At 49.7% G+C, this 27,393-nt stretch overlaps 1 protein-coding gene across 1 annotated transcript in view; it reads left to right on the top strand.

Annotated features, from left to right (window-relative positions):
* INTS3 (integrator complex subunit 3) overlaps window positions 1–27,393 on the top strand; it is a 140,239-nt gene that overhangs the window by 50,748 nt on the left and 62,098 nt on the right. Inside the window, exons 4-8 of the mRNA XM_054995062.1 lie at window positions 5,036–5,149; window positions 6,105–6,189; window positions 14,063–14,129; window positions 24,202–24,346; window positions 26,677–26,806. Coding sequence (XP_054851037.1) covers window positions 5,036–5,149; window positions 6,105–6,189; window positions 14,063–14,129; window positions 24,202–24,346; window positions 26,677–26,806 — 541 coding nt within the window. The remainder of the gene's footprint in view (window positions 1–5,035; window positions 5,150–6,104; window positions 6,190–14,062; window positions 14,130–24,201; window positions 24,347–26,676; window positions 26,807–27,393) is intronic.

The following is a 27,393-nucleotide window of genomic DNA, read 5'->3' as shown; positions in this document are numbered from 1 at the left end:
GCACCATACTGACTGCGAGTGGCTAGTCTCCGGTTAGAAATATATGCGTTGAGGGAGGTGACTATTTCGGGGCTGGCACAATGGCGAGCCAGCTGAGCTACATCGGAGCCACTGGCGGAGGGCTGGGACATGGTCACGTGTGCAAACCATTGTATAGCTGAGTCTCGGTTCGGGGGTCCCATGCGGTCCGCTATGGCTTGGAGCTCATCGGGCCTCCAATTGCGGGTCTCCTTAACTATTCGGTCTGTCTTCCTGCCATCATCGTCTGTGGTGACAATTTCTTTGGTAGCTATCGGATGGAGGGGCTGTGGAGCTTCCTCGGGCTGGGGCGAAGGAGGTGACCAACTGTCGGTACTACCTTCGGGGAGGGCCAAGAGGGCTGCGGGATGCACGGCGGAAATTACGGCCTGCTGCATCCCCAGGTGCTGTTTTAGGGCCTCTAGCTCCCTCTTACAAGCGGAGTGATCAGCGGAGGTTACCTTGGAGTGATTGTGCTCTGCCATGAACTGGGCGGCATGGGTTAGCTTAGCGATTCTTTCCTGTCCCTCGATTACTGCATGCTCCGCCATGTCGGCACGAGCGGTGGCTGCCTCAGCCTTGTGCTGGGCGTCCTGGAGGGCGGTAGTTAGTCCTTGCTTCTCTAATATGAAATTGACGCGTTCGGCGCGCCACTCAACTGCTTTCTCCTCATGGTCTCTTTCCTGTTCGACTAGTTTGGCCCTGAGACTCTGGATTTCTAGGTGCAGGGCGTCCTGTTCTCGCGCTGCCTTCTCCTCTAGCTCCTTCCTCTCTTTGTCCTGGGCTATTCTGAGCCTCTCTATTTCCTGCTCGCTATCTTCCTGCGCTATCTGCAATTTATTTATCAGGGACACGCTGTCCTGTAGGGCGGTGAAAAGTGCCCAAGCTCCGTATCTGTCCTTCTTGCTCGACTTGGGTTTCTCTTTCTCGCAAAAATCTTGGAAGGCGCTTCTGACTATCTGGAGTGGGTCGGGTCCCTTGAAGGAACCAGCTTCCCAAGGGCAATCTCCCTTCTTAACTAGCCACTTCTCCAGGCGGGGCACGGTGGGGTTTGCCCGGTACATTTTTCCTTTTAGTTTAAGGCTGATCTCGGGGGAGGTTAAAGAGTGGATCAGCGACACCAGGGGTGGGGCGATTAAAGCTGCTCAAGGGTTTTAACAACTTCTTCCTCTCTATGTCCCTTTTGGGAGGTTTATCCTTCCCTCAGGTCCTCAAGGGTTTTTACCGGGGGGTTTTAAGGTTCTACTTTTAGGGTTTACAGGGTATTTTAAGGGTCCTACACTCGGTTCTTCTCCACCGGGGGAGAAGGGAAAATTCCTATTCCTGTTTCAAGCTTGCCTACAAGCCACGGGACCAGGAAAAGTTTACTGGCTCAGAGGGTGCTCTCAAGCTCTCTAAGCCCAAGAACCAAAAACGCTCAGTGCTTCCAAGCCTCTGCTTAGAAGCTAAAGCTCAGGGGTCTCCCAAGCCTACGTGCTCAGAAAACCAAAAGGTGTTCCCAAGCCTCTGCTCAGGCAACCAGAAATGCTCCCAAGCCTCTGCTTAGAAGCTGCAAATGCTCTCAAGCTCTCTGCCCAAGAACTAAACTCAAAGTGTCCCCAGGCCTCGTGCTCAGAGACAAACGGTTAAACTGTCTCCAAGCCTCTACCAAAAGACTGAAAGCGCTCAAGGACTGCCTCTGCAAGTCCCCAAGCAAAATTGCTCAGGAGTAAAACTACGGTACTCCTAAGCGGAAAAAGCGCTCAAGAGTTCTAACAACTCCCAAGCAAAAGTGTGCCCAAGAGTCCCACTGACTCCCAAGCTAGGTGCGCCCACGAGTCTGACTTAAAACTCGCAAGCGGAAAGGCGCCCAAGAGTCTAACTTAAAACTCTTAAGCACGGTGCGGCCGGCTGCCGCGGGGCTTCAGGAACCTGGCTTCAGATTCCCAAAGCTAAACTAAAACGAACGGACTAACGATCCCTTCACGTTTCCTCCGGAGCGGGGATTGAAGCCTAAGTGCTGGCAGGAACGGGGTTTGGACGGACTTAGGAGAGACGGGGGAGGGCGGAAAAGAGTTTTATATGTGCTGCTTCAGGATATATATAAATCTATAGAACCTACTTCTGGGATCCCACCCACATAGACGCGTTTAGGCGGCCCGGAAGGTGGCCAGGAACTTCACCAGTTCAGAGGTCCTCACCCACAGTACACCGGTTATAACGGCTGGAGGGCCTCGCGGTGCACCACAAAAGGCAAGTAGTCCAAAGCTGGCTGAAGGAGGAAATGGGGAAAAGCCAACCCACAAGATAGAGATGCTCACTAGAGCCACACACACTCACACTTTTAATTCCCTGAGCTAAATTGCACTCTTTACACAGAGGTCTGGAAAATTTTCCTCTAAGTCAGTTCGCCGAAAACACGCGTGTCGACTCACGTGTATTCACACGAACCGGGTTATGCCCGCATCCTCCACCAGTAAACTGTTACCAGAACTGCTCTTTATTATAATGGGGAATTAGCTGTAGCAGTCTGTAACTATTAATATTAAGCGAGGATCATAACCTATGTTTACGGAGGTCCCGATCCCAGACACTCTAGTGAAAAAGAGGCAGACAAGGAGTAAGGTCCAAACACGTGTATTGAGTGTAGCGTAAGCCTAGCTTGCACAATCATACAAAGAACATACAAGGTCTAAGAAATACAGAGTAGGAAATACAGAGACGTTCGCATTAGCTGGTTCCCAACGATGATAGGGGGAATACTCACTTATCCTGAAGCGAAGCAGAGACACAACAGCGAGGTGGCCCAATGCCAGCACTGGGACCACAGACGGACAGCAAGGAAGTCTGGATAGGAATGGCCTGAGCACCGAGTGGTCTGGGAGACCAGCTTAAATACCCCAAAATGTACCCTGGGGCTGGTGCTGTACTTGGTGGTTCTCACAGATTAAAACAAAGGGTCTAATGGGTCACTGAATGGCTTGGATGGGCCACTTTGGTAATCAGATTGTGATAAGTGACACCTCAGGAAGAGGGGACAAAAGAGGGAGGGGGAAATCCAAGTGGGCTGAAAGGATGTTCCAGCGGACAGGGCTTGTCCTGATGTCATCAGCTTCTGGAATGCGGAGGTTTCTTTGAGATGCATTCTCTAAGTGCTTGGGATGGTCGGCACTTAGTTCCTTCTCCGGGGCGGCTCCTAAGATATGCAGAGCGGGGCGAGGGGCTCTCGCTGCGGACGTGGTGTGCCCGCTTCGCCGAAATGGCTTCTCAAAGCAGTCTTCTTCTCAGGGTCTTCTGGCTGCCTGAGAACATGGATGCCGGCTGGGCATAGCTGGGGCTGGATAGCAGGCTGCCCGGTAGCGAGGGCAAGCTCGGCGACCGGCCCGCGGGAGGCTCCAGGCGGGAACTGACCAGGGAGCGCCTAGCCAGGCTCGCTGGAGGTTTCCCCGGCAGGCGCCCGGCTGCTAGCAGCGGCTTGGGCCCATATGAGGCAGGCTTCCATGGAGGCAGCGGGAACAACACTTTAAAACACAGTCCAAGGCAGGGAACAGGCACGGTCCGTGGCAGATGGCAATGCAGGCACGGGGCACACTTGTAATAAAGTCCAAACACACACTGGGAATTCCAGATACAGGCCAGGGCAGGGCTTGCCCAGGAAGAGAGTCCTTTGTGCAGTTAACCAAACATGGAGTCAGTAAACTACACAGTCTATTGCAGCAGGGTAATTGACACGCAGGCAGGAAACTGACACGTGTATCGGAACACACACACGTGCAAAGCAATCTTTGGTGCAGCAGTAAAACAGCAACGCAGGAAACTTTAACACAGTTCATAGCAGGCTTCAAAGCAGGGGAGGGGGCCTACTTGGCAACAGCTACCTGCCTGAAACTATCCTCAGCAAGCTGCTCCTCCCGGCCTCGCTCTCCCCCCTCAATATGGGGACAATAATATTCATCTCCTTTAGATGGCTGCTGTTAGGATTCCTACAAGGCACTGGGTGCAAAGCCTGAAATATTGTATAAATGCTAAGCGGGATTGTTGCCACCTGATTCACCCTGTGGCTTCTTCATATATTCCCATACACGGAGAGGAAGAGGAGCCGGTTTATACGTGTGATCTGATCCGTGTATGATTCAGTGGGCTGAAAGCCCTCCCCTGCCCAGCCCGGACAACGTTCCCCCTTTGGAGAAGCCCTGTATCAGTGCGTAGAACTGAAGATTCATTGCGCTGGACTTGAGTCTCGGGGAGGCTGGGTGGGTGCTTAGGAAACAGGACAGGGGCTTTGATCCCTGCCGGCTGGTGCAGCCCAAACGTCCTTGGCCCAAAGGGAGTCTGCTGTAGAACCAGGCCGGGAGGAAAACGGGGCCACCTGCCAAGCTCTTGAAGAAGTCTTAGGTTTGGCTGGGGAAATGCTCGGAGCGCAGGTGTCAGGGGCCTGGTTTGCACACCGCTGCTGTGCTTTGCTTGCCAGAAAGAGCTTCTTGGAGACACTCAGGTATAAGCTGTGGGAAGTGCGGCCAGTGAGAATGACTTTAATGTAGTCTCTGATGACTAGCCAAGTTAGCCTGTAGTGGAAGAACGAATGTCACATCCAGTAGCTCCTTGAAAACCACCCAAATCTACTATCTCTCTGATGTATGTAAGCTTCAGTTCTTGAAGGCTTATACCCTGGAAGGGTTTGGTTGAACTTGAAGGTGCTACTGGACCTGAATTTGGTTCTGCCCTTTAGTATGTGCTTGCTAACCCATCGCACAGAAGTAGTGTGGGTCAGTCCCAAAGGCTTCCTGGTCCATATGAGGCGGGGAAGAAACAAATGTGGGAAACTCCGGTGATCACATATACCTGTCCAGAATCTCACCCCAGTTCCTATTGGTTTGCACAGCCTGTGTTGGGCTCTCAGATCCGTAAACGTGGTTGGTGTGCTCGTAGATCAGCTAAAATGTGGGTTTCTGTTTGAGTGCCGTGCAATCGTTGCCCTCCATTCAGCCCTCCATAATATTTCCTCCACCCCTCCCCACATGCTCTTCTCCCCCCACAGTGTTACCGGGATCTGACGCTAGTGAGCCGAGACGGAATGGTTGGCTTGTTGAACAAGATGAACCAGGTGGTGATGGAGAAGTACCTGAAGCTGCAGGACACCTGTCGGATTCAGGTGAGAAGAGCTTCTGGAGAAACTGCCCTCAGGGGCGGGTGTGGGTGGGGAGACAGAGAAGAAACTGGCAAAGGTAGCGGCTCAGTATGAGTACTGGGGCCAGAGATGCGACATCTTCATGGAGTCCGAAGTTCTACAACCAGCAAGACCTAGACTCTGTGATGGAAGCAAACTCCTCACGTTTGCGAGATAACTTCCACGGCACATTTTAATGCTGAGCGCTCATCCTGCTGAGTGTGCCACTCTGCAAATTGGGTCAAGACTTACAGGTCAAATGCAAGAGGAGCAGGATTCGCAGGGTAGGAGGGAAGAAAACAGGACGGAGCAGACGTAACGGGTTGGATCTTTCCGATCTATTTCATTAACAGAAGCTGCTTTGCCTTTGGGGCATGGAGGCTTCCCTGACTCAAGAGGCTAAAAAAAAAAGGCTTTAGAGGAAGGCCTGCCAAGTCGAGGGAAAACTCCCAACATTAGCGAAATGGTTCCAGTCCGGTTCTTCGGTTTTCAACAGAAACGGGCAGCGCAGTTTCAGGGCTTTCTCTAACCCCCCCTCCCCCCCCCGTGGGCTAGCAACTTTTGTTCCTTTTTTTTTTTTTAAAGACAAAAGTAGAGATTGTCGCAACTCTGGATCTTTCTCACAGCCTGGGCTTCTTGGCCCCAAGGGCCTGCTGCGGCCGAGCTGTGTCGCCGGGCACATCAGTTTGCAAAGAGAGGTTAGCGTGCTCGTTGAGGTTCTGGATTCCTTTTCTGCCAGATGGGAAGGATGGGATGAGGCTTAAGAGCAAGGGCAGGAGAAGCAAGAACGGGACTAGCAAGGCTGGCGTGCGCTGCGAAAACGACAGCTCAGAGTGGGGTGGGAGACATCCGGTGCAGAGCCTGGTGTTAGCTGCTGGAACTGTCCCTGAATCCTCTCCGTCCCCCCCCCCTCCCCTTTATGTTCTCTCCCCGTTTTCAGTTTGTCTGGCTGGTGCGGGAGATGGTGAGGAGCGGTGTCCTCGGCAGTGACGGCATCTGCATGACCTTCATGAAGCAGATAGCAGGTGAGCACACCGAGACCCGGGCAGTTGGCTTGTAGCCCTGTAAGAGCGCCTCGCTTTACAAGAAGTCAGCTGCCGTGACTCCCCCCCCCCCCCCCGCTGGATTCTCTGAGAGATGTTTCTTTCTGGCGCCAGGAGCGTTTGAGACCCGGGGTAGCTTTTCAGATGTCTGGCTTGAGATTCACGTGGGAGATATGAAGCCTTTGGCCTGTCTAGCCCAACGTTGTCTGCTCCGTCTGGCGGCTGCTTTCCAGGGTCATTCGTAGGCCTGAAGGCCCAGCAGGACAACGGACACATATTTTAAGAAGGGTGCAGAGTCCAAGGACTTCCCTGCTGTTGCCTGCTGGTGCTGGGTTTCAGAGGTTCATTGCCTCTCACTCTAGAGGTTCCCTTTATTCACCCAGGCTAGCAGCCACTGAAGGATCTCTCCTCCACGAAGCTGGCTCACCCTTATTTAAAAGCCATCTCTGCTCATGGCCGTTACTACAATTTCTGGCAGTGAATTCCGCAGTTTAAATACTCATTGGGTAAAGGAGTAGTTTCTTTTTGTTGGTTCTGAATCTGTTGCCCGTCAGCTTCCTTGAGCGCCCCCAAGTTCTGGTATTTTGGGAGAGACACTATAACCTCTTTGGAGGGTGTAGTTTGCATTTCCCTGCCATCCCAGGCAGATAGGCCAGCCCCACACGTTTGGACCTCTCTTCCTGGAATCTTTTAAAACCAACTGCGCTCTTGATGGCCATCGCTTTTCTGCCGGCAGCGAACTCCAAAACGTAATTACTTGTTGGGTGAAGAAGAGTTCGCCTTTGTCTGTCCTGTACCCGTTCCCCGTCAACATCGCGGCTTGCCGCTGAGTTCTGGGGCTGTGGAAGAAAAAAGAAGCTTTGCTCCGTTTCCGTCTGTAACATGCAAAATGCACAGCTCCCATTTGGATCGGGGCCAGGAGGGAGGAGGGGATGCAATGCTCCAAGATGTGCTTAGTTCTGCTAATCAGAACTGGGTTTCCTGTACTGCAGCGTTAGAGTTTCAATGGAAAATGCAGAGGTATCCTTTTAAAAAACCAACTTTAAATGCTGGTGCCACCAGGGGCGGTGGGGGTGGGGAGCTGATTTCGGTCAGTGAAGCCAAGCAGGGATCGAGGGGCTAAATCCTTTTTCTTTCTCCACGTGATCCTTATCCAAACTGGGGCTGTAAAGCTTGCCTTTTACAGATGGGCAAAGATCAGTGATGGATTTTGCACCCTGAGATCCTCTGCAGGCAAAGCAGGTGCTGTGTGTCCCTGAACCCTCTCCACTGATGTGAATATCTGAAGCTGCCTAATTCCAAGTTGGACCTTGAATCCATCTAGATGTCTGTTGTTGTCTCTCAGGGGTCTTAGAGAGAGAAGGTTCAGGGACTGAACCTCAGGCCTTCTGCGTTCAGAGCAAGTGCCGTCCTGCTGAGCTATTCCCTCCTTCTCCGAATGCGTTCTTGCTTATCCCTTAGCAGGCTACCACGGGACCATGAATCCCTCTACCTCGGCCTCCTGCCATTGTCTCCACGCTTTTATCTTGCATTCTCAGTGTCTGCTGGCAACCATATTCCTAACCGCCATGTTTACTTACGGTAACGCAGGCACACAAACGTACACAAGATGGTTTGGGGGATGCGGTACCTGGGACTGGGTTGGTAAATAGCTACAAGAAGCTTGACAGGTTGAGGCAGGGGAATGTTATTTGAGCAAAGCTGCCTTGAGCCAGAGGTAGGCAGGCATAGGAGGAAAAAAATCATGGGCTGGTTGCTCTCTTTTGGCGAAAGGGGGGAAAAAATAAAGTTTCAATCTGCTGCGCATTTAGCAGCACAGCAGAGGAAAAACAGCTGCATTAAGCACAATAATAATACGTTCAATCTTTCCTGTATATAAATGCGATTATGCCAGCCAACTGCAATTTCAAATAATCTTGGTAGATTTCGGGTCTAATTTAAGGACAATAACCATTTCATCGGAGCCTTATCCTGCGAAAACACATATTCTTAAAAAAATGAGAATTGGATAATTTTTTTTTTAATACACGGGGCACCCTTATGAAGCTGTTTATGTGACGGCTGAGAGAGAACATTGTCCAATTTTATAAAATTGTTTTGAAGCATCAACACAGTTTTATAAAATTGCTTAACTGCTTATTACTTCCCTTAAAAGAGGGGTCTGTGTCCCGAGGAGTGTCTGGCATACTTTAAGTTACTATGAGTGATCAGGACATCAGTGGAGGGACTTGCCTTCCACAGCCAGTTCTGTGTGTTTCGTTGGTGTTCTTTTGAACTCTTAGACCCGAGATCTCCAACGTCGTGCCCATGGGCACCGTGGTGCCTCCTGACACCTTTCTTGGTAACCCTCTATGTATTCTTAGAAAGCGGGTGGGGTTCTTTTGATTAGCTGCTGGAAATCTGGTTAACATAACATTGTTTCGGCAGCAGCCATTACCACCAGTGTTGATTTTATTCTCCCTCGTTGATCTTTCCCAGTGTATTTTTTAAAGAACCCCTCTTCCTCCTCACACTTGGGCATCTTCTGTGTGCCTGGCACCTCCTGCGGCAGCTGTTTTGTTGGTTGCACCCGCTGCCTTATATCCACAGGCTGAAAAAGATTTAGGCGGCCCTGCCCTAGGGAGTTTGCAGTTGCACAGACAGCCTTGGAAAAGGGCAGGGCACTCGTAAACCCCATTTGTGTGTGACAAATGAGAGACCTGAAGCTTTCCCCCTTCCTCAAGATTTTGCTGGACACAGATGTGTTTATTAATTCTGAGTTTGTTATTATTACGCCCTTGCTCTTCAAGAGCTCGGAATGACTTGTGTGTGGGTTTCAAGCGGTCTCCCGTCCAGGCGGGGCCAAGGCAGCTTAGCTCCAGCTGTGGAACTGGATAATTCTATTGCTGGGGAAAGGAATCATTGGTAAATTTCCCCTTGAACCATATGTCCCTCTTTGGGATAAAATAAGCTTTTGGGGTCTGTGACCACCCCTCAGTTAACTGGTATTCAGCTGCTCGCTGCTTTCCGTGCCTCCTAAAGGGCATGGGGGGGGGGTACCTTACTTAAAATTTACCAAGCAATACTTTTCTGCATATTTGAGGAATCCCTCAAGTACAGAAGTGCCAGCTTTATGTATGTTTTGCTGCCCTCCTGACTGGTGCCTAGACATCAAGTGTGCTGATTTCATGCTGTACTTTATAAACATAAAAGTGTGCAAGCACCGAGTCATTACTGACCCACGGGGGGACGTTGCATCACGACGTTTTCTTGGCAGACTTTTTGTTACGGGGTTGTTTGCCATTGCCTTCCCCAGTTGTCTACACTTTACCCCCAGGAAACTGGGTACTCATTTTACCGACCTTGGAAGGATGGAAGGCTGAGTCAGCCTTGAGCAGGATGGAAGGCTGAGTCAACCTTGAGTTGGCTACCTGAACCCGGCTTCCGCCGGGATCGAACTCAGGTCGTGAGCAGAGCTTGGGCTGCAGTACTGCCGCTTACCACTCTGCGCCACGGGGCTGTACTTTATATTGAATGTTTTTATGCTGTTTTTACATTTTAATTGGAAAGTTTTATTTGTGAGCTACCTCGGGCAGGTCTCTAGAGAGGCAGCATGTATGTTTTCTAAAAAATTAACAAGTAAAATAAATTGGAAACCTGTTGGAAGCCCACCAAGAATCACTGGGGCAGCGATACTTAGTGGCTGGGAAGCCACATGTTGCTCCTTGAAATGCCACTGGTGGCTCTTCTGAGCACCAGTCCCCAGTGTGGCACCTGCACCATGTTTCAGGAAAGTGGGCGAGGCCCTGGCCCAGTGGGGCTTGAGGTTGGCAAATGGTTCCAGCTAGGGATCCCAGGTCCCCCGATGGGGGTGGGAGATCTTCCACCCACCACCACCACCACCTGCCTAGCCAACCGGGGGTGGGGGGGTGGGGGGAAGATGGGGGAACGGGCCTCTTGGGCAGTGCAACTATGTCTCTCCTGGGGGTGATGTCATCGCACCACCCCGAAGCATTCCCGTGCTTCGCAGCGAGCTGATTTGGGCCCCCAGTGGGTTGAATCAGTCCCATTTGGGGCTCCAGTCAGCCTACTGTGAAGCGTGCGGACCCTCCCAAGCCTGCTCGATGATGTCACTTCCCAGAAGTGATGTCATTGCGGAGGCACAGGAGAACGTGCATGTGAGGAGCACTCTTGACCGATGCGAAAGTGAGTGCTGGGTCCCCCCCTCTCCCACTGGGAGGGTAGGGGTACCAGGAAACCCTTGTTCCAACCCTGGAACGGCCACAGGTGGAGGAACAGGTACGTTGCAAGCCTCCCTGAGGTGTACGTAGGGCCTCATGCCAGTGGTGGAAATCACAAATGAGCTGAGAACCACTGCAGTAGGATAATACCGCAAATCACTGGGAAATTTTTCTCTGTCCCAAATCCTCCCTGCCCTGGGACCACATAAACTCCTTGGGGCTTGATCAGACTTGCTGCTTCTCCCTCCTGTTTTCAGCTGATGCGCCACTACTCTCAGCACCCTGGCCGGTTTTTCTTTACTTTTTTGTAGATTTACCAACTCACATGCAGCTGCCCTCTTTTTCTGGCCCCCTTTCTCAGCAAATAAGTAACCAAAGAAATATATACATTATTTACTTATTTATCGTCCGTCTTTCTCACCGAGACTCGTAGCAGATTACACAGTGTAAGTCAATGGCTGGGACGTTCGATAAACAATACAGTAGGGTATGGATTGAGGAAATTTGAAAAGCTGAAACAAAACAAAACAAGGAGATTGACAGGGCATAGTAAATGATGTGGAAACTACCTACTAGGAGCATACCTACATCAACAGACAGTGCCCAGTAGTATTGTCTACAGTCCCTTTCCTTTAACTAGCACAATCTCTCTGAGCCATTTCCTTTAGCCCTGTTATGTGAGTGAAAAAAGGCCTCCTGAATAATTCAGTTTTGCATAGTGTGCGGAAAGCTGAAAGAGTGGGACTTTCCCGACCTCTTCGAGCAGGCTGTTCCCTAAGATGGGGGCCACCACCGAGAATGCACACGTATGGCCAGCTGTTTTTGCGCATTTGCAGGGTTGCACTTGCAGGACTTTGTTCAGAGGAACAAAGCTGCCATGGTGGAGCGTGGAGATCCCGCACATCTGAGGGACCAAATGCCGCGAGGGGCTTTGTATGCGACGGCCAAAAGCTTGAATTGAGCCTGGTGACTCGTGAGCATCTGGTGGAGTGACCGCAGAACGGGAGTGACAGACACGCTCTGCTTAGCTCCCGGTAATCAAAGACTGCAGGCTCAGTATAGATTCCTGGGAACATTTTTTATCATGTCGGGGAGTCAGCTGACATCTATAGAGGATGAAATTTGTTACCCAATCTTAATAGAAATCAGACATTTTCATTTTTGTTGTCGTTGCCCGTGTCTGCGACGCGCAGCAGGCCAGTTTAAGCATGGAGACTGCCAGCACTGCATTCTCAAAGGGGGTAGGCTTGGGGTCACGGGCGGGGGGACGGGGACAAAAAGAGTGAGCCAATCTATCCTTTTCTTATTTTTTCCTCCTTCGTGGAGTTCCCATGTTCCCCACTGCAAAGCCCCCTTTCTCGAGGCTGCTGTCCCCTCCACAGCTGTCTCATGGCTACACTGTGGTGGCTTTTGGAGCCTCTTTTTTGCACTCCCCGGTATGGATGTTGGGTATGCGTCCAAGAGCAGATGGTTCCGAACCAACGAATGTGTTCTCCCGTGGGTATTGCCGACAGAGGAATTTTCCGCAATCACTCTGCATCTTGACTGCATATTTGCCGCAACCCTGACCTTGGGTGCCGCTCTATAGATAAGACCAGTTACTTACCGTCCTGTGACTCCTCTTCAATCATTAACGTTGGCTCTCCTTCTGTTTACCTGGCTCTCAATCTACAGTAACGTGTCTGTTTAATAAAATTGTATGGGTCAAAGGCGGAGATTTCATATGCTTATAACCAGGCTGATTTGGTCTTCAAGGCCAGACACAAAAGAAAATATGCAGTCTGCCCCCTCTGTTCCTTCCCCTACCATCCTTAGCCTCTGTGACCTAGTTATGCAACCCCTGAGTTTTGTATTGACTTACACTGTGTAATACACCTTGATGAGGAAGGCGGATTATAAATAGCATAAATAAATGAGGACTAGCCTCGCAACCAAAACGGATATAACTTTCCTCCCACTCGGAAGCTCTTTGAATGCCTTTGTTAGTAAGTAATTAAGACTCTACAATCTAGCCTTTGGGCACTTTTGAAATTCTGGCACAGGGCAGTGGGCGCAAACACAAAATGGCTGCCGCTGGAGGAGGAGCCAACCACAAAATGGCTGCCGCAAGAGTTGCGGCTAGGGTTGCCAGCCTCCAGGTAGTGGCTGGAGAGCTCCCGGAATTACAGCTGGTCTCCAGGCCACAGAGATCAGTTCACCTGGAGAAAATGGCTACTTTGGCGGGGAGGAGGTTGGACTCTATGGAATTATGCCATGCCAAGGTCTTTTTCCTCTCCAAACCCCACTTTCTCCAGGTTTCACCCCCAGATCTCCAGGAATTTCACAACTTGGAGCTGGCAACCCTAGGTGCGGCCAACCACAAAATGTCAAGGAGTGAGGTCATGCATAGCTCTAATAGTTACTCTTCAGCATTTCAGGCCGAAGCTCTGCTTAACAGGACACCCTTTAAAATGAACATACTGTTTAAATATATTTTCTTGCATGCACACACGACCCTGGTACACGCAGTTTACCTGAAGATACTTGTGCTCTGGTGGCAGCTGCTGCAAAATGCGCAGCCTGTTAGCTCTCCAGCGACCAATCAGAAGGCTTGCTGGGTGGAAGCCCTGCCTGGCCCCACCCATTTTGACAGGTACCAGGAAAGGCATCACCAGTCACCATGGCACCCTCAGGTGTACCACATTGTGTACCCCTGATCTAGGTGGAACAAAATTTAAGTCCAGTATAGTGCTGTCCTAAGAAGAGTTACTCCAGTCTAAACCCATTGGTTTCAATGGGCTAGACTGGAGTAACCCTTCTTAGGATTGCACTGGTGGCATCTTAAAGACCAGGGTATAAGCTGTCGTGAGTCAGTTTTGTCAGATATCCTGAAAAAAAGTTCGTTTTTAAGATGCCACTGGACCCTTCTACTACTACACACAAACATGGCTACACTTCCAAAACTATGATCTAGATAGTATTGTTCCTGAATGATTAATTTGGGCTCAAAGGATAAGAGGGGGGAGATAATTGAGAACATCTATAAATTCTATTCACCATTTATGAGCAAGATGTAGTTTTGGATATTACTACTGTTTTCTGAGCTGTAAATATACTAATAAAGTTTATAAAACATTTTTTAAAAAATAAAAAGGGGTGATTTCATGTATGCGAATGACTGTGGCAACATTTTCCAGAAAGAACGCAATGGATGAATTAGGTCTTGGCCACTCAGGGTGTCGTAGGTGATAGCTGGGTAGTGGCTGGTAGGATTGGGGGGCAAAATAGCACCCCTTTGGGTTCAAGATCAGACTGTGGTTGGAGGGGCTTCAAGCGATTAAGTGCTAGACGGCTCAGGGTGGAAGGGCTCAGGGCGTTTACTCTCCACCCCTTTGCCAGAGAAACTCTCAGATGGCTGCAAGTTTTAGCTTTGATTCCAATAGCCTTGCTTAGCACTGGAGGATGGGAGGCCCCCCCCAAGCTGGTGGCAGCGATGGGGAAAGGAACCAGTTTGAAATGTGGTTTCCTGCCTCGCTGGCGGTAGTTGTGGCCGGGACGGAGCAGCTTGGCAAAACCTGAGCCTGGAGAAAATTGCAGCCGTCCAAGCTAAGCGAAACTTCCTCTCCTCTCACATTTGACGTGTGTTGTGTTTGCAGGAGGGGATGTGACCGCAAAGAATATCTGGCTGGCCGAGAACATCCTTGACATGCTCATGGAGCAAAGGTAGGCATACTGACGGTGTTGTGGGGCATTGGTTCATTGCCCACTCACGATGGGCCAGAGCTCGCTCACACGTGCCTGTGTATAAAAATGACAACAGATGAAATTGTGTCTGGACTTGCTTGTTTATTTATTTATTCGCTTCGTTTATGCACTGCCTTTCTCCTCAATAGGGACCCGAAGAGGCTTACATCCTCTCCTCCATTTTATCCTTAGAACAGCCTTGTGAATCAGGTTAAACTGAGAGTTTGCAAATGGCCCAGGGTCATCCAGTGATTTTCTGTGTCAAAGTGGGGATTTCAACCTGGGTTTCCCAGATTCTAGTCCAGCACTCTAACCACTGCAGAACACTGTCTCTCTCTTATGCAGTATTAACTTAGAAGCAATCTGTTAATTTTCATGCTGCTTATCTATGCAGTCCCGGCACCACTGCAACCTAATCCTGGATTTCCCAAAAGCATACGCCTAAGCCATACAGCATTACAGTTACAGGGCTGCGACGCTTTCCCCTGAGCAGCTAATTTTCTACATGTGGGGAATGTCGTAAGCAGAAATTCGATCCTATGATTCTCCATTCCCCTCCCCCAACCCTTGTGATAGTTTCCCAGCCAAAGCTGGGTGTTTTCAGTTCTCTGCTGGTCATAATGCGGTGTGGCTCCAGGACATTGTGCTTCAAGTAGTTGGCAGGAACCTGCATGCTTTCCTGACATACTCGTTTTGTATCCGTTTACGTTATTTATCATCCACCTTTCTCAGTGCGACTCAAGACAAATTACACAGTGTACGTCAATATGAACTACAGCTGGGACAAACAACACAATAGGTTACAGCAACAGTCGGTACGCAGTAGTATAGACTGCAGTCCTTACTCCTTTTCCAAAATCTATCTCTGAACCATTGCGATACACTACTGCCCTCCTACATGCGTAAAAAAAGCCCTCCTGCATAATTCACTTTTGCATAGCTTGCAGGAAGCCACGCGAGTGGGAGCTTTCCTAACCTCAACAGACAGGCCGTTCCTCAAGGTAGGGGCCGTAACAGAGAGTGTGCATATGTGGACAGTTGTTGATTTTTCCCATTTGCAAGGCGGTACTTGCCGAAAGCCCTGTTTAGATGAGCGAAGCTGACATGGCAGAGCACAAGGAGAGAGGCGGTCCCGATACAGGTACCAAGGCCATGAAGGTCTTTGTATGTGACAGCCAAAGCCTTGAATTGAGCCCAGTAAGTCATGGGTCGCCCGTGGAGTGACTGGAGAATGGGAGTAATATGCAGTTTCCGCCCAGCTCCTTGTATCGGCAGAGCTTCTAAACCTGCAGTTCTCCAGCTCTGCACTGTATCCCACGAGTGTTTCAATGGAGTGTTTCAGGTGCAGGCTTTCCCCAGTTATCAGTGATGGGTGCACAGTCTCAGTAGCCAGAGCAGATGAAGCGCAAGCCCTTCCCCTATCTGACTCTCCCTACCTTGCAGAAGAAAACCCCTGGATTAGGTAAAGACCCCTCTGGGTCCACCCTTCTCTTCCCAAGCCCCCATGGCGAGGAGATGGGAGAGGCAGAGTGGGAGCATGACGGCATCACAGCCTGCATCAGAAACGTGCGCTCCATCTTGGGTTTGTTCATCGCAAGCTCTGCTGACGCGCAGGGGACCCTTGGAGCGCACAAAGAACAGCTGGGAAGTTGGTCATGAAACTCAGGTGCCGAAAATTCCTTCTGCCGAGGCTCTTCTGATACCCTGGCTGGAATCTTCATTTGTAGTCTTGGGCTTAAGTGAGGGTGGCTCTCTTGTGCATGGTGGAAACCCACCCATTTCTTCGCTGCTCAAACAGGCTCTCCTGGCCTGCCAGTGTCTGGATCAACCCTCCAATTTTGGCCACCCCAGGCCTCAGACACTGCATCTTGCTGTGCCTTTTTGTCCTTTTGCCTTGGTAGAGCTAATTGGTGACTATACCTTGAAGTGCAGCCGGTGCTGGGGCTACCTCGTTATTTTTCAGGCAGCTCTTCCCTCTTGCAAAATGTTGTTTATCGCAGCAGCCATTTGTCTTTTAAAATGGCTTATTATCGCGGTGAACGATCATGTTGTTAAAGCATTTTGCTCTGGCCCCCACTTAGAACTCCGTGTGTGTTTACTTTCTTCCCCGGGAATAATCTAACTTCCCCATGTTGCCCCGCAGCGCCATCTAGTGCGTCTCCTGGGACCAAAACTCATTTACGCTACAGGAAACACATTGAGTTCACAAATCAAAGCCTGTTGCCTGCTGAGACTGTCCGGATAGCCCTCTCTTTTCAGTTCACAATGGGTATTTTTTTTTCCTCCCTGCAATGCAGTATCTGACACAGACCCTTGAAAGAGAGGACAGATTTGAAATGAAAGCAGGTTTCTAGTCCTTATGGTATTGCTAATAGTTTCTGTGTTGCACTTTCCATCTTTCCTTGTCCTGTATGAGCAGGGCTACTTACTTTTGGTTTCATAAATTCACACATACACCATGCATCAAAGAAGGGCCAAATTCTGTTCCTGGAAGATTCTTTTTGCGATTGTTCAATGAGCACATATTTTTCTCAATTTATTCTGTCTCCCAAGATTTAGGTCGTTCAGTTTATTTTGGCAAGGTCTGTGTAGAGACTGGGGGAAAGGGGAAGAAATTGAAGTCTTAAGCAATGGCTGTGCTTTTTTCTGTTTCAAAATATAACTGGAATATCAGAAACCAGAGAAGGGGTTCTACGTCAGGACTTCCCATAATCGAGACTAGGTAGCGTTCTGCCCTTTTCCTCACCATGGCTTGGAGGACCAAAGGAAATAATACTTGAAGCAGGAGCTGAGGGAGGGGATTTTAATCTTTAAAAACTGAAACCTCATGGGAGAAAGGCATCGAACTCTGCCCCCTGCCCCTTTCTTCCCCATGAGCCACTGTTTTCCTTCCCCATCTCTAATGTCTAATTGCAGATCATATTGTATTTTGCTCAGTGAACGGCCTACTGTTGTGTGTGTGTAATGTGCCGTCAAGTCGCCTCTGACCTATGGTGACCCCATGAAGGAAAGACCTCCAAAACGTTCTATCATTAACAGACTTGCTCAGATCCTGCAAACTGGAGGACGCGGCTTCTTTGGTTGAGTCCAGCCATCTCATTTTAGGTCTGTCTCTTTTCCTACTGCCTTCTACTTTTCCGAGGATTATTCACTTTTCCCAGAGAATCTTGTCTTCTCATGATGAACGATAGCCTTAATTTTGTCATTTTAGCTTCTAGGGAGAATTCAGGCTTGATTTGATCTAATGCCCACTTATTTGTCTTTTGGGTTGTCCATGGTATCCGCAAAACTCTCCTCCAGCACCACATTTCAAATGAATCAATTTTTTTCCTGTCGACTTTCTTCACTGTTGGTTATTTTGTATTCACTTGCACTGTGTAATCCACCATGGGTCTCAGTGAGAAAGGCAGACGCCAAATAAATAAATATGGGAAAGGGATAAAATGGGTTGGAGCAACAAACCAAAGAGGATAAAGTGGTGGTAGAAGGGGAAAGGTATAGCAGCTTTCTCTCAACCATTCATTTCATGGAAACCCTGATAGAACTTGATCCGTGAAAAGATACACGAGTCGGCTGCTACCACCTCATCTGATTCGGCTTTTCAGTCTTCCTGGACTTTGGGTCAATTTTACCAGGAGATTACCAGGCACCGAGTCGAGCAGCAACTTGGACTCGGTGAGAAAAGAGACGTCTTGGGAGGGGGGCAGTTGGGGAACTGCACAGATGTCCGGGATCTGTTACTTTTGCCCCGACCCACGTTTCTGAGCTTTCATGAGAACCTGCCCGTGGGGCTTCTCGCTGCTCCCTTGCAGCTTCAAGCCTCTGAAAGAGAGGTCACTGAAACTCTCCGGAGAACGGATTCTGGGGCCTAATTCCTCTCCTGTGTAAGGAAGCTGCGGGTTGCACACAGCCTTGCCCTGTAGCTGCTGCCGCCTGGCCCACCCAGCAAGCTGTGCCTGTAGCAACTCCAGTTCTTTAATTGATGGGACTCTTGCCTCCAAAGCGAGGCTGGGCCTCATCCCTGTTTATCTCGCTTGGACTGGAGAGCGTCTGACCAGCCAGGGAGGAAACGAAAGGAGGAGGCAGCTTCTCAGCTTTTGAGTTCCAGGCAGCAGTATGCTGAGGGTCTTTGCAAAAAGTGGGGGTGGGGGGAGTCTCCTGGCTAGGTCCAGTTTCTCATGGCACAAGCACACCATTGTGGGACAAGGGCATCCTACGGCATTCCTAGCCATTTATTGGCAGCAGCCCTCTTTTGTCAGTAATTTGCGGTGGGACTGCAGCTCAAGGGGTGTTCCTGGAGAGCAAAGCTGAAACATTTGGGGTTGAGAGAATTTAATCGGCGGGGAGGTGGAAGCCAAAGTTTGAATTGTTTCTTTTAAATCTCCCTGCTCCCTGAGTGTTGACTGCTTCAAGTAAGAGCACGAACTCCATCTCTCGAGCCCGTAACCTCGTTGAGCCTGCCAACATGTTGCGGTGTGCTGCCGTTCATGCCCTGTGCCACCTCTGATTTCTGTGGCTTGTCAGATTGATTAGCCCCAGCTAGCTGAGAGCGCTGCCCCCGCTGACGTGTTTCCAGCCATCTCTCTTCCCCACCCTCCACCCCGCATTGCCTTTTCACCATTTGCAGAAGTCGCCCTCTGTCCATCAGGGCTTTCCCACCCTTTCCATGTCGGATGGCTCCTTTTAAAACCTGTCCTGAAACACCATCGTGGTAAGCCTAGCTTAAGAAATTAAGAGTGGTGCATCCTGTCTCGCACAGCAGCCAAACTGATGCACTTGGAAGGCCTACACAAGCAGGAAAGGCAGGCCGAGGCCTCTCTCCGTGGTTGCTTCCTCCACCCCGGTTTGGGGTGGGGGATGGGGGGTTGTTGCATTAGGGATAAGATCCTTTGTCTGTTTGCTGTGTGTGCGCACTGTCTGTGAGCTGTTTGCAGTGTGTGTGAATAAGATCTTGGGGTACGGGTGGATGGGAAGCTGAGTATGAGCCGTCAGTGTGATGCAGCAGCAAAAAGGGCTAATGCAGTCTTGAGGTGTTATCAACAAAGGCATAACATCCAGATCACAGGATGTCATTGTCCCGCTATATACCGCGTAGGTCAGGCCCCACCTGGAGTATCATGCGCATTTCTGGAGGTCTCACTTCAGAAAGGATGCGGACAAATTAGAACAGGTGCAGAGGAGAGCAACTAGGATGATTGGGGGCCTGGAGAGCAAGCCCTACGAGGAAAGATTGAGGGACCTGGGAATGTTCAGTTTGGAGAAGAGGAGGCTGAGGGGGGGACATGATTGCTCTCTTAAGTTTTTAAAAGGCTGTCTCTTAGGGAAGGGAGCTGTTCCTGTTGGCAACAGAGGACAGGACTCGAAACAATGGGTTTAAACTATGGGAGGGAAGGTACCAGCTGGACATTAGGGGAAACTTCTTCATGTTAAGAGTAATTCAGCAATGGAATTGGCTGTCTAGGGATCTGGTGGGTTCCTCCTCATTGGCAGTCTTCAAGGAACTGCTGAATGAATACTTACCAGCGATGCTTTAGGCTGTTCCTGCATTGGGCAGGGGTTGGACTAGATAGTCCGTAAGACCCTTCCAATTCTAGGATTCCACGAACCTGTTCATTTGGTCGCAGGCTGATGTCCTGCTTTTATCAGGCCCTTGGATTATTTAATACATTTTCTGGAAGCTGTGTTAAAGCGTTAACGAAATGCAAAGATGGGTGTAGGTTTTTGTAAAATATAATTTTTTTTACATTCCTCTTTCAAGATTAAAAATGCATTTTGCATCCCCTAGGAGGGGATGGCAGGGAAGTTTACATGTGAGGGGTTGTGATAGGTGGTCATCCTCACCAAGTGATGAAGGGCACTGTGCAAAAAGTAGTGTGAGGTTCGGGCCCGGTACCAGCTTCTGGCTTCGGAGAGCAAGGTTTAGGGGGTGCGTGTTTGCGTGTGTGTTAAAATAGCTGCTGTTATTGGTAGTCGTATCCCCATAAGTGAAATTTACTCCATGATGTATGTGGGAAAATAATAGTTTACGAGCGTTCCTAAAAATATCTGGCAAGTCTAGCCAGTCTCGTGCTTTGCCCTGCTGCCCCGGGTTTATCGCCTTTCCCAGCATGCTTGCTTATTTTTACTTTGATTTGCTTTTTTAGAAGTTTCTGATACGTCTTACACATGCTGCAGGTGCCCAGAGTAGTTAACAGTAAAACGCTAACTTCTGCCAAATACAAAAAACAGCATGTTGAAAAACTATCATAACCTATCCGTAGTGCACAGAAAGTGTAGGGATTACGAAAGGTAGCCTGGAACCGCTGATACCTAGTGGGTTGACCACCAAAGTCCTGGTGAAATAAAAGCACCCCTGAGAAGCAGCCCGAGGGAGCCGAGCTTTCCAAAAGACAAAACTCCAGTTTGTCGTGACTTCCTAATGCAAGGGCCGGAGTCAATTTGGGATTAAGTAGCAGATTATGATTATTTCCCAGCAGAAATAAGCGGAACAGATGCTTTTATGTTTTTGCTTCTGTAAAAAGAATTTACTACACATAAAGGTAAAAGAAGGTTACATTGGAAGGAAAAACAATGAATGGCTAACTAAACTCCATCTTGATGTATTGTCGAAGGCTTTCACGGCCGGAGAACGATGGTTGTTGTGGGTTTTCCGGGCTGTATTGCCGTGGTCTTGGCATTGTAGTTCCTGACGTTTCGCCAGCAGCTGTGGCTGGCATCTTCAGAGGTGTAGCACCAAAAGACAGAGATCTCTCAGAAAACCCACAACAACCATTAAACTCCATCTTGTTTCTTTGTTCCTTGTTTCTTTGTTCCTACATCTCTGCGGTTTAACTGCTACTAGACACTGTAATTGATCCCTGAGTATATGCAGGAATTCTGATTGCACCCCAATAAAACTGATCACCCAAAAGTTAATCTTAGGTCATTAAGCATAAACCTCCCCTTTTCTCTGGATAGGAAGAGCTACTCAACATCTAAATGTTCCTATGCAAACTAGCTATCTCTAGCTAAACATAAACATCATCTTAGCTCTTTCATGACAAGGAATGACACTTGCTAAAATACCTAACACAACCGAAGCTGGTGTCTTCTCCATGGGGAGCCAACTGTGGCTTGCAGTTTGCCCAGGCCACTCGCTTTCGGATGTCACAGAGTTTGACGGGAGACTTCCAGAACTGGGAAGCTGTCACTCTCACGTCAAGTGCCGAGTAAGGAATGCTTCCCGTGGTGTCTGAGCGTGGCAGTAAGGGGAGAAATATTGAAGCAGCACGCCATCCTGGATTCCGGTTCGCAAGCTGCCATGTGGGTTTCAGGGCTGGCACAGAGCAGGCCAGGTTGCTCGGGGGGGGGGGCAAGCCTTTTGCATATGGCATCTGTCCCATCCGGATGAGCAAAGTTCAGCTGGAAACAGGAAGTGTTAAACTTAATGACTGAGAGCCTCGCTACAAGTGACATTTTACACGCGAACGGCACTTGATCGTTTTCGCAAGTCTTTCTGGGAACTGAAGTCCCTCTCCCCCACCCCTTTTCCTACTGTTCCTTCCCCTCGCTGCCTGAAAAGACAGAGAGAGCCTGCGGCAACAGCAGCTTTTGCAAATCGTTCCTCCAGTCACAAGCATGCTCTCAACGATCTTTGGGGGCAGGCAGCTGCAACTTTCTCAGCTTTCTCCGGAGCATTCCCCCCCCCCCCGCCCCAGCAAGACGATTTGCAAAAGCTGCTGTTGCCGCAGGCTCTCTCTGTCTCTTCAGGCAGCGAGGGGAAGGAACAGAAGGAAAAGGGGTGGGGGAGAGGGACTTCAGTTCCCAGAAAGACTTGCGAAAATGATCCTTTATCCTTCATGTGTAAAATGTCACTTGTAGCAAGGCTCTGAGACCCCCTCGGTTGGAAGGGTATAGCCTTTGCAGGGTATAACATCTGCACAGTTGCCTGTCTCTGTCCGCTTGTCTATCCTGGGTAGCAGGAAAAATAATATATCAAAGTATATGCAGACAATGTGTGTACTTACCCTCCCTCCAGCTTTGTACCCTTTGGGGATTTCTTTTTTGTTGCAGTGTGTGATTCCCGCCCCCCCCCCCCTTCAGCACAGAGCTCTTTCTGAGAGAGTTGTATTTACGGTTCTGGGGTAACAAACGAGATAATGACATAACATTAATAACATTCGATTTATATACTGCCCTTCAGGACAACTTAACGCCCACTCAGAATGGCTTACAAAGTGTGTTGTTATTATCCCCATAACAATCACCCTGCGAGGTGGGTGGGGCTGAGAGAGCTCCGACTGACCCAAGGTCACCCAGCTGGCTTCAAGCGGAGGGGTGGGGAATCAAACCTGCTTCTCCAGATGAGAGTCCTGCCGCTCTTAACCACTACACCAGACTGGCTCCTAGATCTGGCTGCTGCAGGCTCCCACTCCTACGTTTTTCTGGTAGGGATGTCAGGCCACTGGCCACCGTCCACGGGAGCTTTGGGGGCAGAGCAGTGGGTGGAGATAACGTCTCATGACATTGCATCAGCCCAAAAACCCAGATGTGATGTGAGTGCATTGGGACGGGCTAAGTGTCACCCATTGTGATTGCGTCTTACCCGGTTTTCAGGGGGATGTGACGTCCCACATTATACAATGCCACTTCTAACCCCAGACCTGTCTCTTGCAAGGGCAGGAGGGCGGCCCCACCAGCAGCGCCCGCCTGCTTTAAGCAAGCAAATGCTAACCCCACTTCCGGGTCTTTTCACTACGTTCTTGTTCATTGACTTGCTTATGAAATTGTAGCCAACCCCATGGGGCAGCTCACTGAAGTACAAATTTCACGTACGTTATTGAAACAGGCTGCCTCCGTACGAGACTGGAGGCTTGGGTTGCTTTCAGGTACGTGGTGTCGGCTCTTGCTGTCGGATGCCTGCATTTCTTTTGCAGAAGCAGCTGGTGCCCTGCAGCCGGGGTCTGCTAAGTTCATTTTTCAGTCATAAGCAAAGTGGCAAAAATGATTTTTTTAAAAAAAATCCACAAATGGCTAAAATCTAAAGCAAAGGAGACTGCATAAAAAGCCAGGCTGCATCTCCTGCCTCCATCTGCTGCTCTGATTGCTTCCTTCAACCGCTCGGTCTTATCTGGCCTTGTAAAAAATAAAAGAGTGGATCTGATGGGCTTCCCTGGAGAAGGAGAAGATTTTCCCAGTGAAGATGCAGCTGATGAAAAGGGCCCCACTCCTGTAGCCTGCGGCCTGCCCTAAGTTGTCTGCAACACCCAGAACTAGCCTTGATAGGTGAGCATAACATACCAAGCAGTGCAAGAGGCGACCGCACAGGCACACACAGAGCCCAGATTGTGATGAGTAAGGCACGGGACCGTTGCTGTCGGTTGTGCACGTTATGCTGGTTACCCACACAGCTGAGAGACCTAAGACCCGGTGTAGCATGGGTGGTTAGGGTGTCAGACTAGTACTGGGCAGACCCAGCTTCAAATCCCAGTTCAGTCCTGTAACTCATTGGCTGATCTTGGGTCATTCACGCTCACAACACATGCATGCCCTCGGCCTAATCCAACTCACAAGTTTGTGGTGAGAGTGCAGTGGAAGATAGGAGGGCCTTTGAGGAGGAGAGGGATAAAAATGAGAACGTTTGCAGACAACGTCACAAAGCATCCTTCCTCCCAGGGACTCGTTGCAGTAAAATTCCCTGCCTGACCGCTCACCCTTCTTCTCCCTGGACTTGTTTATATGTGTTTCTCACATATAAAGGCTAACTCTCCACCCATCTAGCAAAAAGGACTTCTGGCCCTTTATATATTTACTTCATTTATACTCTGCTTTCCTCCCCGATGAGGGACTCAGAGCAGCTTACCTCATTCTCCTGGCCTCCGTTTTATCCCTACAACAACCTTGTAAGGTAGGTTAGGTGACTGACCCCAGGTTACCCAGCAAGCTTTGATGGCAGCGTGGGGATTCAGCCCTGGGCCTCCCAGGTCCTAGCTCCCCACTCTAACCACTACACCCGAGGCTAAAGCCTTCAAGGTTCCCCACGAATCTCTCTGTCATTCTCTGCCCCTTGCAGGGAGTGGGTGTTGAAGAGCTCGATGCTGATCGCCATGTCTGTGTACACGTTCCTGCGCCTCATCGTGGATCACCACGGCTCCCCGCCACTGCAGGCCCTGCGGCAGAAGGAGGTGGACTTCTGCATCTCTCTGCTCCGCGACCGGGTGAGGAAAGCCAGAACGCTGACCTGCGCGTCCTCTCTCTTGAGCGGCGGTTGCTTTTCGGGGGGGGGGCTTTCTCCCTCAGTCTGAGTGCCTAAACTTCGCGCCCCCCCCTTTATATCTGCAAAACCTCTCATTTGCCTTGCACTGTCTCTGTGTGTCAATGGGCACAGTTCTGATGCCTGCCGAACTCATTCATTCTTTAATGTTGTATGCTATCTACGCCTTTCCCCCAGGGAGTTCAGTTATACTGTGTACGTGGGGGAATAATTCTATTTTATCTTCTCAAGAAGCTGAAATGGCAGCTTCATCATCACACCCAGGGACCTGCATAGGGATTCAAACCTCCATCTCTCCTCGCCACTTCCAGTGCGTGGTTCAGCCGCACACTGGCTCTCAAACTAAAAGTGGATTCGGGGCTGGGGTGGGGTGACCTTTCTTAACGTGCTTTTCCCCGTGGATTCAGTAGGGCTGCAGTCTTCATTAAGAAACATTCTTAATGACCTGTAATTACAGTATGACGGAAAGGTAAAATGCGGCTGTGCCATCTGCTGGGGGGAGGCACCTCTTTCCTCGCCAAATATATTGGTCTGCTCTGCGGCGTCTCGGGGAACGGTTTTATTTGCAGTGGGTTTTTATCTTTCCCAGGTTCCAGGTGGCTAACAAAATCAAAAAGGGCGAGCGGCGCCGCAGTAAAATTAACACATTTTTTAAGTACTGAAGGATGCATGTGTGTAGTTACAAGAACATCCATTTGGATCTGCTCTGCTAACCGTAGCCTCTTGTGTCAAGAGAAGGTTCCTCACATGGGTGGGGGAACCCCACCTTTAGCAGATTCGATCTGCAAGATCAGACACTTAAATCTCAGCACAAGAACGTTAGGTAAGAAGAGCCCTGCTGGGGCAGGCCAGTGGTCCGTGCAGTCCAACATTCTGCAATATGCCTTGGCCAGTTACTTCAGAGGGCCAACAGCAGGGCATAGGGGCCGAGGCCTTCCGCTGTGTTGCTTCCTAGGGCTGGTGTTTAGAGGTTTGCTGCCTAGTCGCCATTGCAGGGGGCCTCTCCTCCATGAATCTGTCAAATCCTTTTCAAGCCATTCCTGCTCGAGGTCATCACTTGGTCCCCTGGCAGTGAATTCCACAGTTTAATTACTCCGTTGGGTAAAGATGTATTTCCTTTTGTCCGTCTTGAATCTATCACCCGTCAGTTTCATTGGGTGGGTGACAGTAGGATTTGAGTCCGGTGGCACCTTAAGTTTGGTGTAGTGGTTAAGAGCGGCAGGACTCTAATGCGGAGAGCCATGTTCATTTCCCCACTCTTCCATTGAAGCCAGCTGGGTGGCCTTGGGTCAGTCACAGCTCTCTCAGAGCTCTCTCAGCCCCACCCACCTCACAGGGTGATTGTCATGAGGATAACAACATCACACTTTGTAAACCGCATGTGGCATTAAGTTGTCCTAAAAGGCGGTATATAAATTGAATGTTGTTGTTATTGTTATTAAAGACCAACAAAAATTTTCAGGGTCTAAGCTTTCGAGAGTCAGAGCTCCGTGGTGTCTGAAGAAGGGAGCTTTGACTCTCAAAATCTTACATCCTGAAAATCTTGCTGGTTTCCGGGGTGCCACTGGACTCAGATTCCATTGGGCGAAAAGCAGCAGCTGGCAAGGGCAGACAGCCTCTCATTGTCCTGAAATAACCGCTATAGAGGGTGTAATTCACACGTCTCTCCAAAACGTGAGGGAGCAACTACTATAAAGGCCCTGCTGTCCCAGCGGACAGGCCGGCCTCATGTTTTGGCTTCAGCGTAGCGAGGATCTGTTTCGCCACGGGCCCTAGCGGCAGCTTGCAGAGATACGCAGCGGTGGAGCTGAACGCTTCTGGGAGCTGAGCACCCGTACTGGGGCCTTGGTAGTGTCACTCAGGACTTTGCTTAGATGTAGAAGGTGAAGACTAAGCCTTGGCCCCCAGGCTTTGGAAACAACCTGCCTCTGGTCCCGGAGGAGAGAAAGGCTGAGAAGAAAGCCGGAGCCTCGGAATTTATAGCCGGGGTTGTTTGTTTTTACATCAGCAGTCATTTATTTAAAGTAACAGCTGACCTTCTCTCTTGTCGTGTTGCCTCTTTAGAGTTTGCTATCTTCAAAGGGTAACCATCTGCCCGAGGGCAGACCTTTTCAGCTTAGGTGAAGTCAGATAAATCATCCTTTGCTTGTAGACGGTTTAGGGACTGAATGTCCCCCTATACGCATAGATAGATGTGTTCTGTCCCTGTCCCTTTGCCCAAGAACAGGTAAACAATAAAGGCTCTCCCTTTCTCCTCTTTTTCCCCTACCCAAGTTCATGGATTGCGCTGTGATTGGCCGAGATCTGGTGAGACTCTTGCAGAACGTTGCTAGGATACCCGAGTTTGAGCAGCTATGGAAAGACATTATCCACAATCCGCAGGCACTGAGCCCGCAGTTCACAGGTAGGTAAAGGCAGCCCTCCATCCACAAGTAATCACTGGGGCACATTGTGGGCTAGTTGCACCAGGAGGCAGCATGATACGTACTGAGCCTCAGTCCTGGAAAGAAGGACACCGATCACTTGAGGGTTTTCTAGATCTGTGTGTAATGCAACATTGAAAAAAATCAAGTTATACAACTCAGATGTTGCATGCGGGGGACACAGTAACATATCGATCGGGTGCTTAGCTTTACAAAACCCGACTTGCTCTCTTGAATGAGACTTCCCCGTTAGTATTTATATAACGTTTTGTCTTAAATGCTCTTAAGTACTTTTCACAGATTCTCAGGCGTCTCTATAGTGGCCCTGTAAAGCAGACACATATTATTATCCTAGTATCACAAATAAACGTTAGACCTAATATCTCCTGACTAGCAACAGAGCCTGTTTTTTAAAAAAAAACAGGCCCTAGAAAACCCGGGAACGCTGGGATTCCCATGGTGGCTCCCTCTGGAGAGGCGGGCAGGCCAGGACGCACTTTTTATCCTGGTGCTCCTGCACAGGCACACTAAGATAAATGTGTGTCGTCGAGAACATGGTTTCCCTTTT

The sequence above is a fragment of the Eublepharis macularius genome, chromosome 1, assembly GCF_028583425.1.
Source record: "Eublepharis macularius isolate TG4126 chromosome 1, MPM_Emac_v1.0, whole genome shotgun sequence".
Lineage (NCBI taxonomy): Eukaryota > Metazoa > Chordata > Lepidosauria > Squamata > Eublepharidae > Eublepharis > Eublepharis macularius.
Note: the sequence above shows the minus strand (reverse complement) of the source record. Positions and strands in the feature narration are given on the sequence as shown.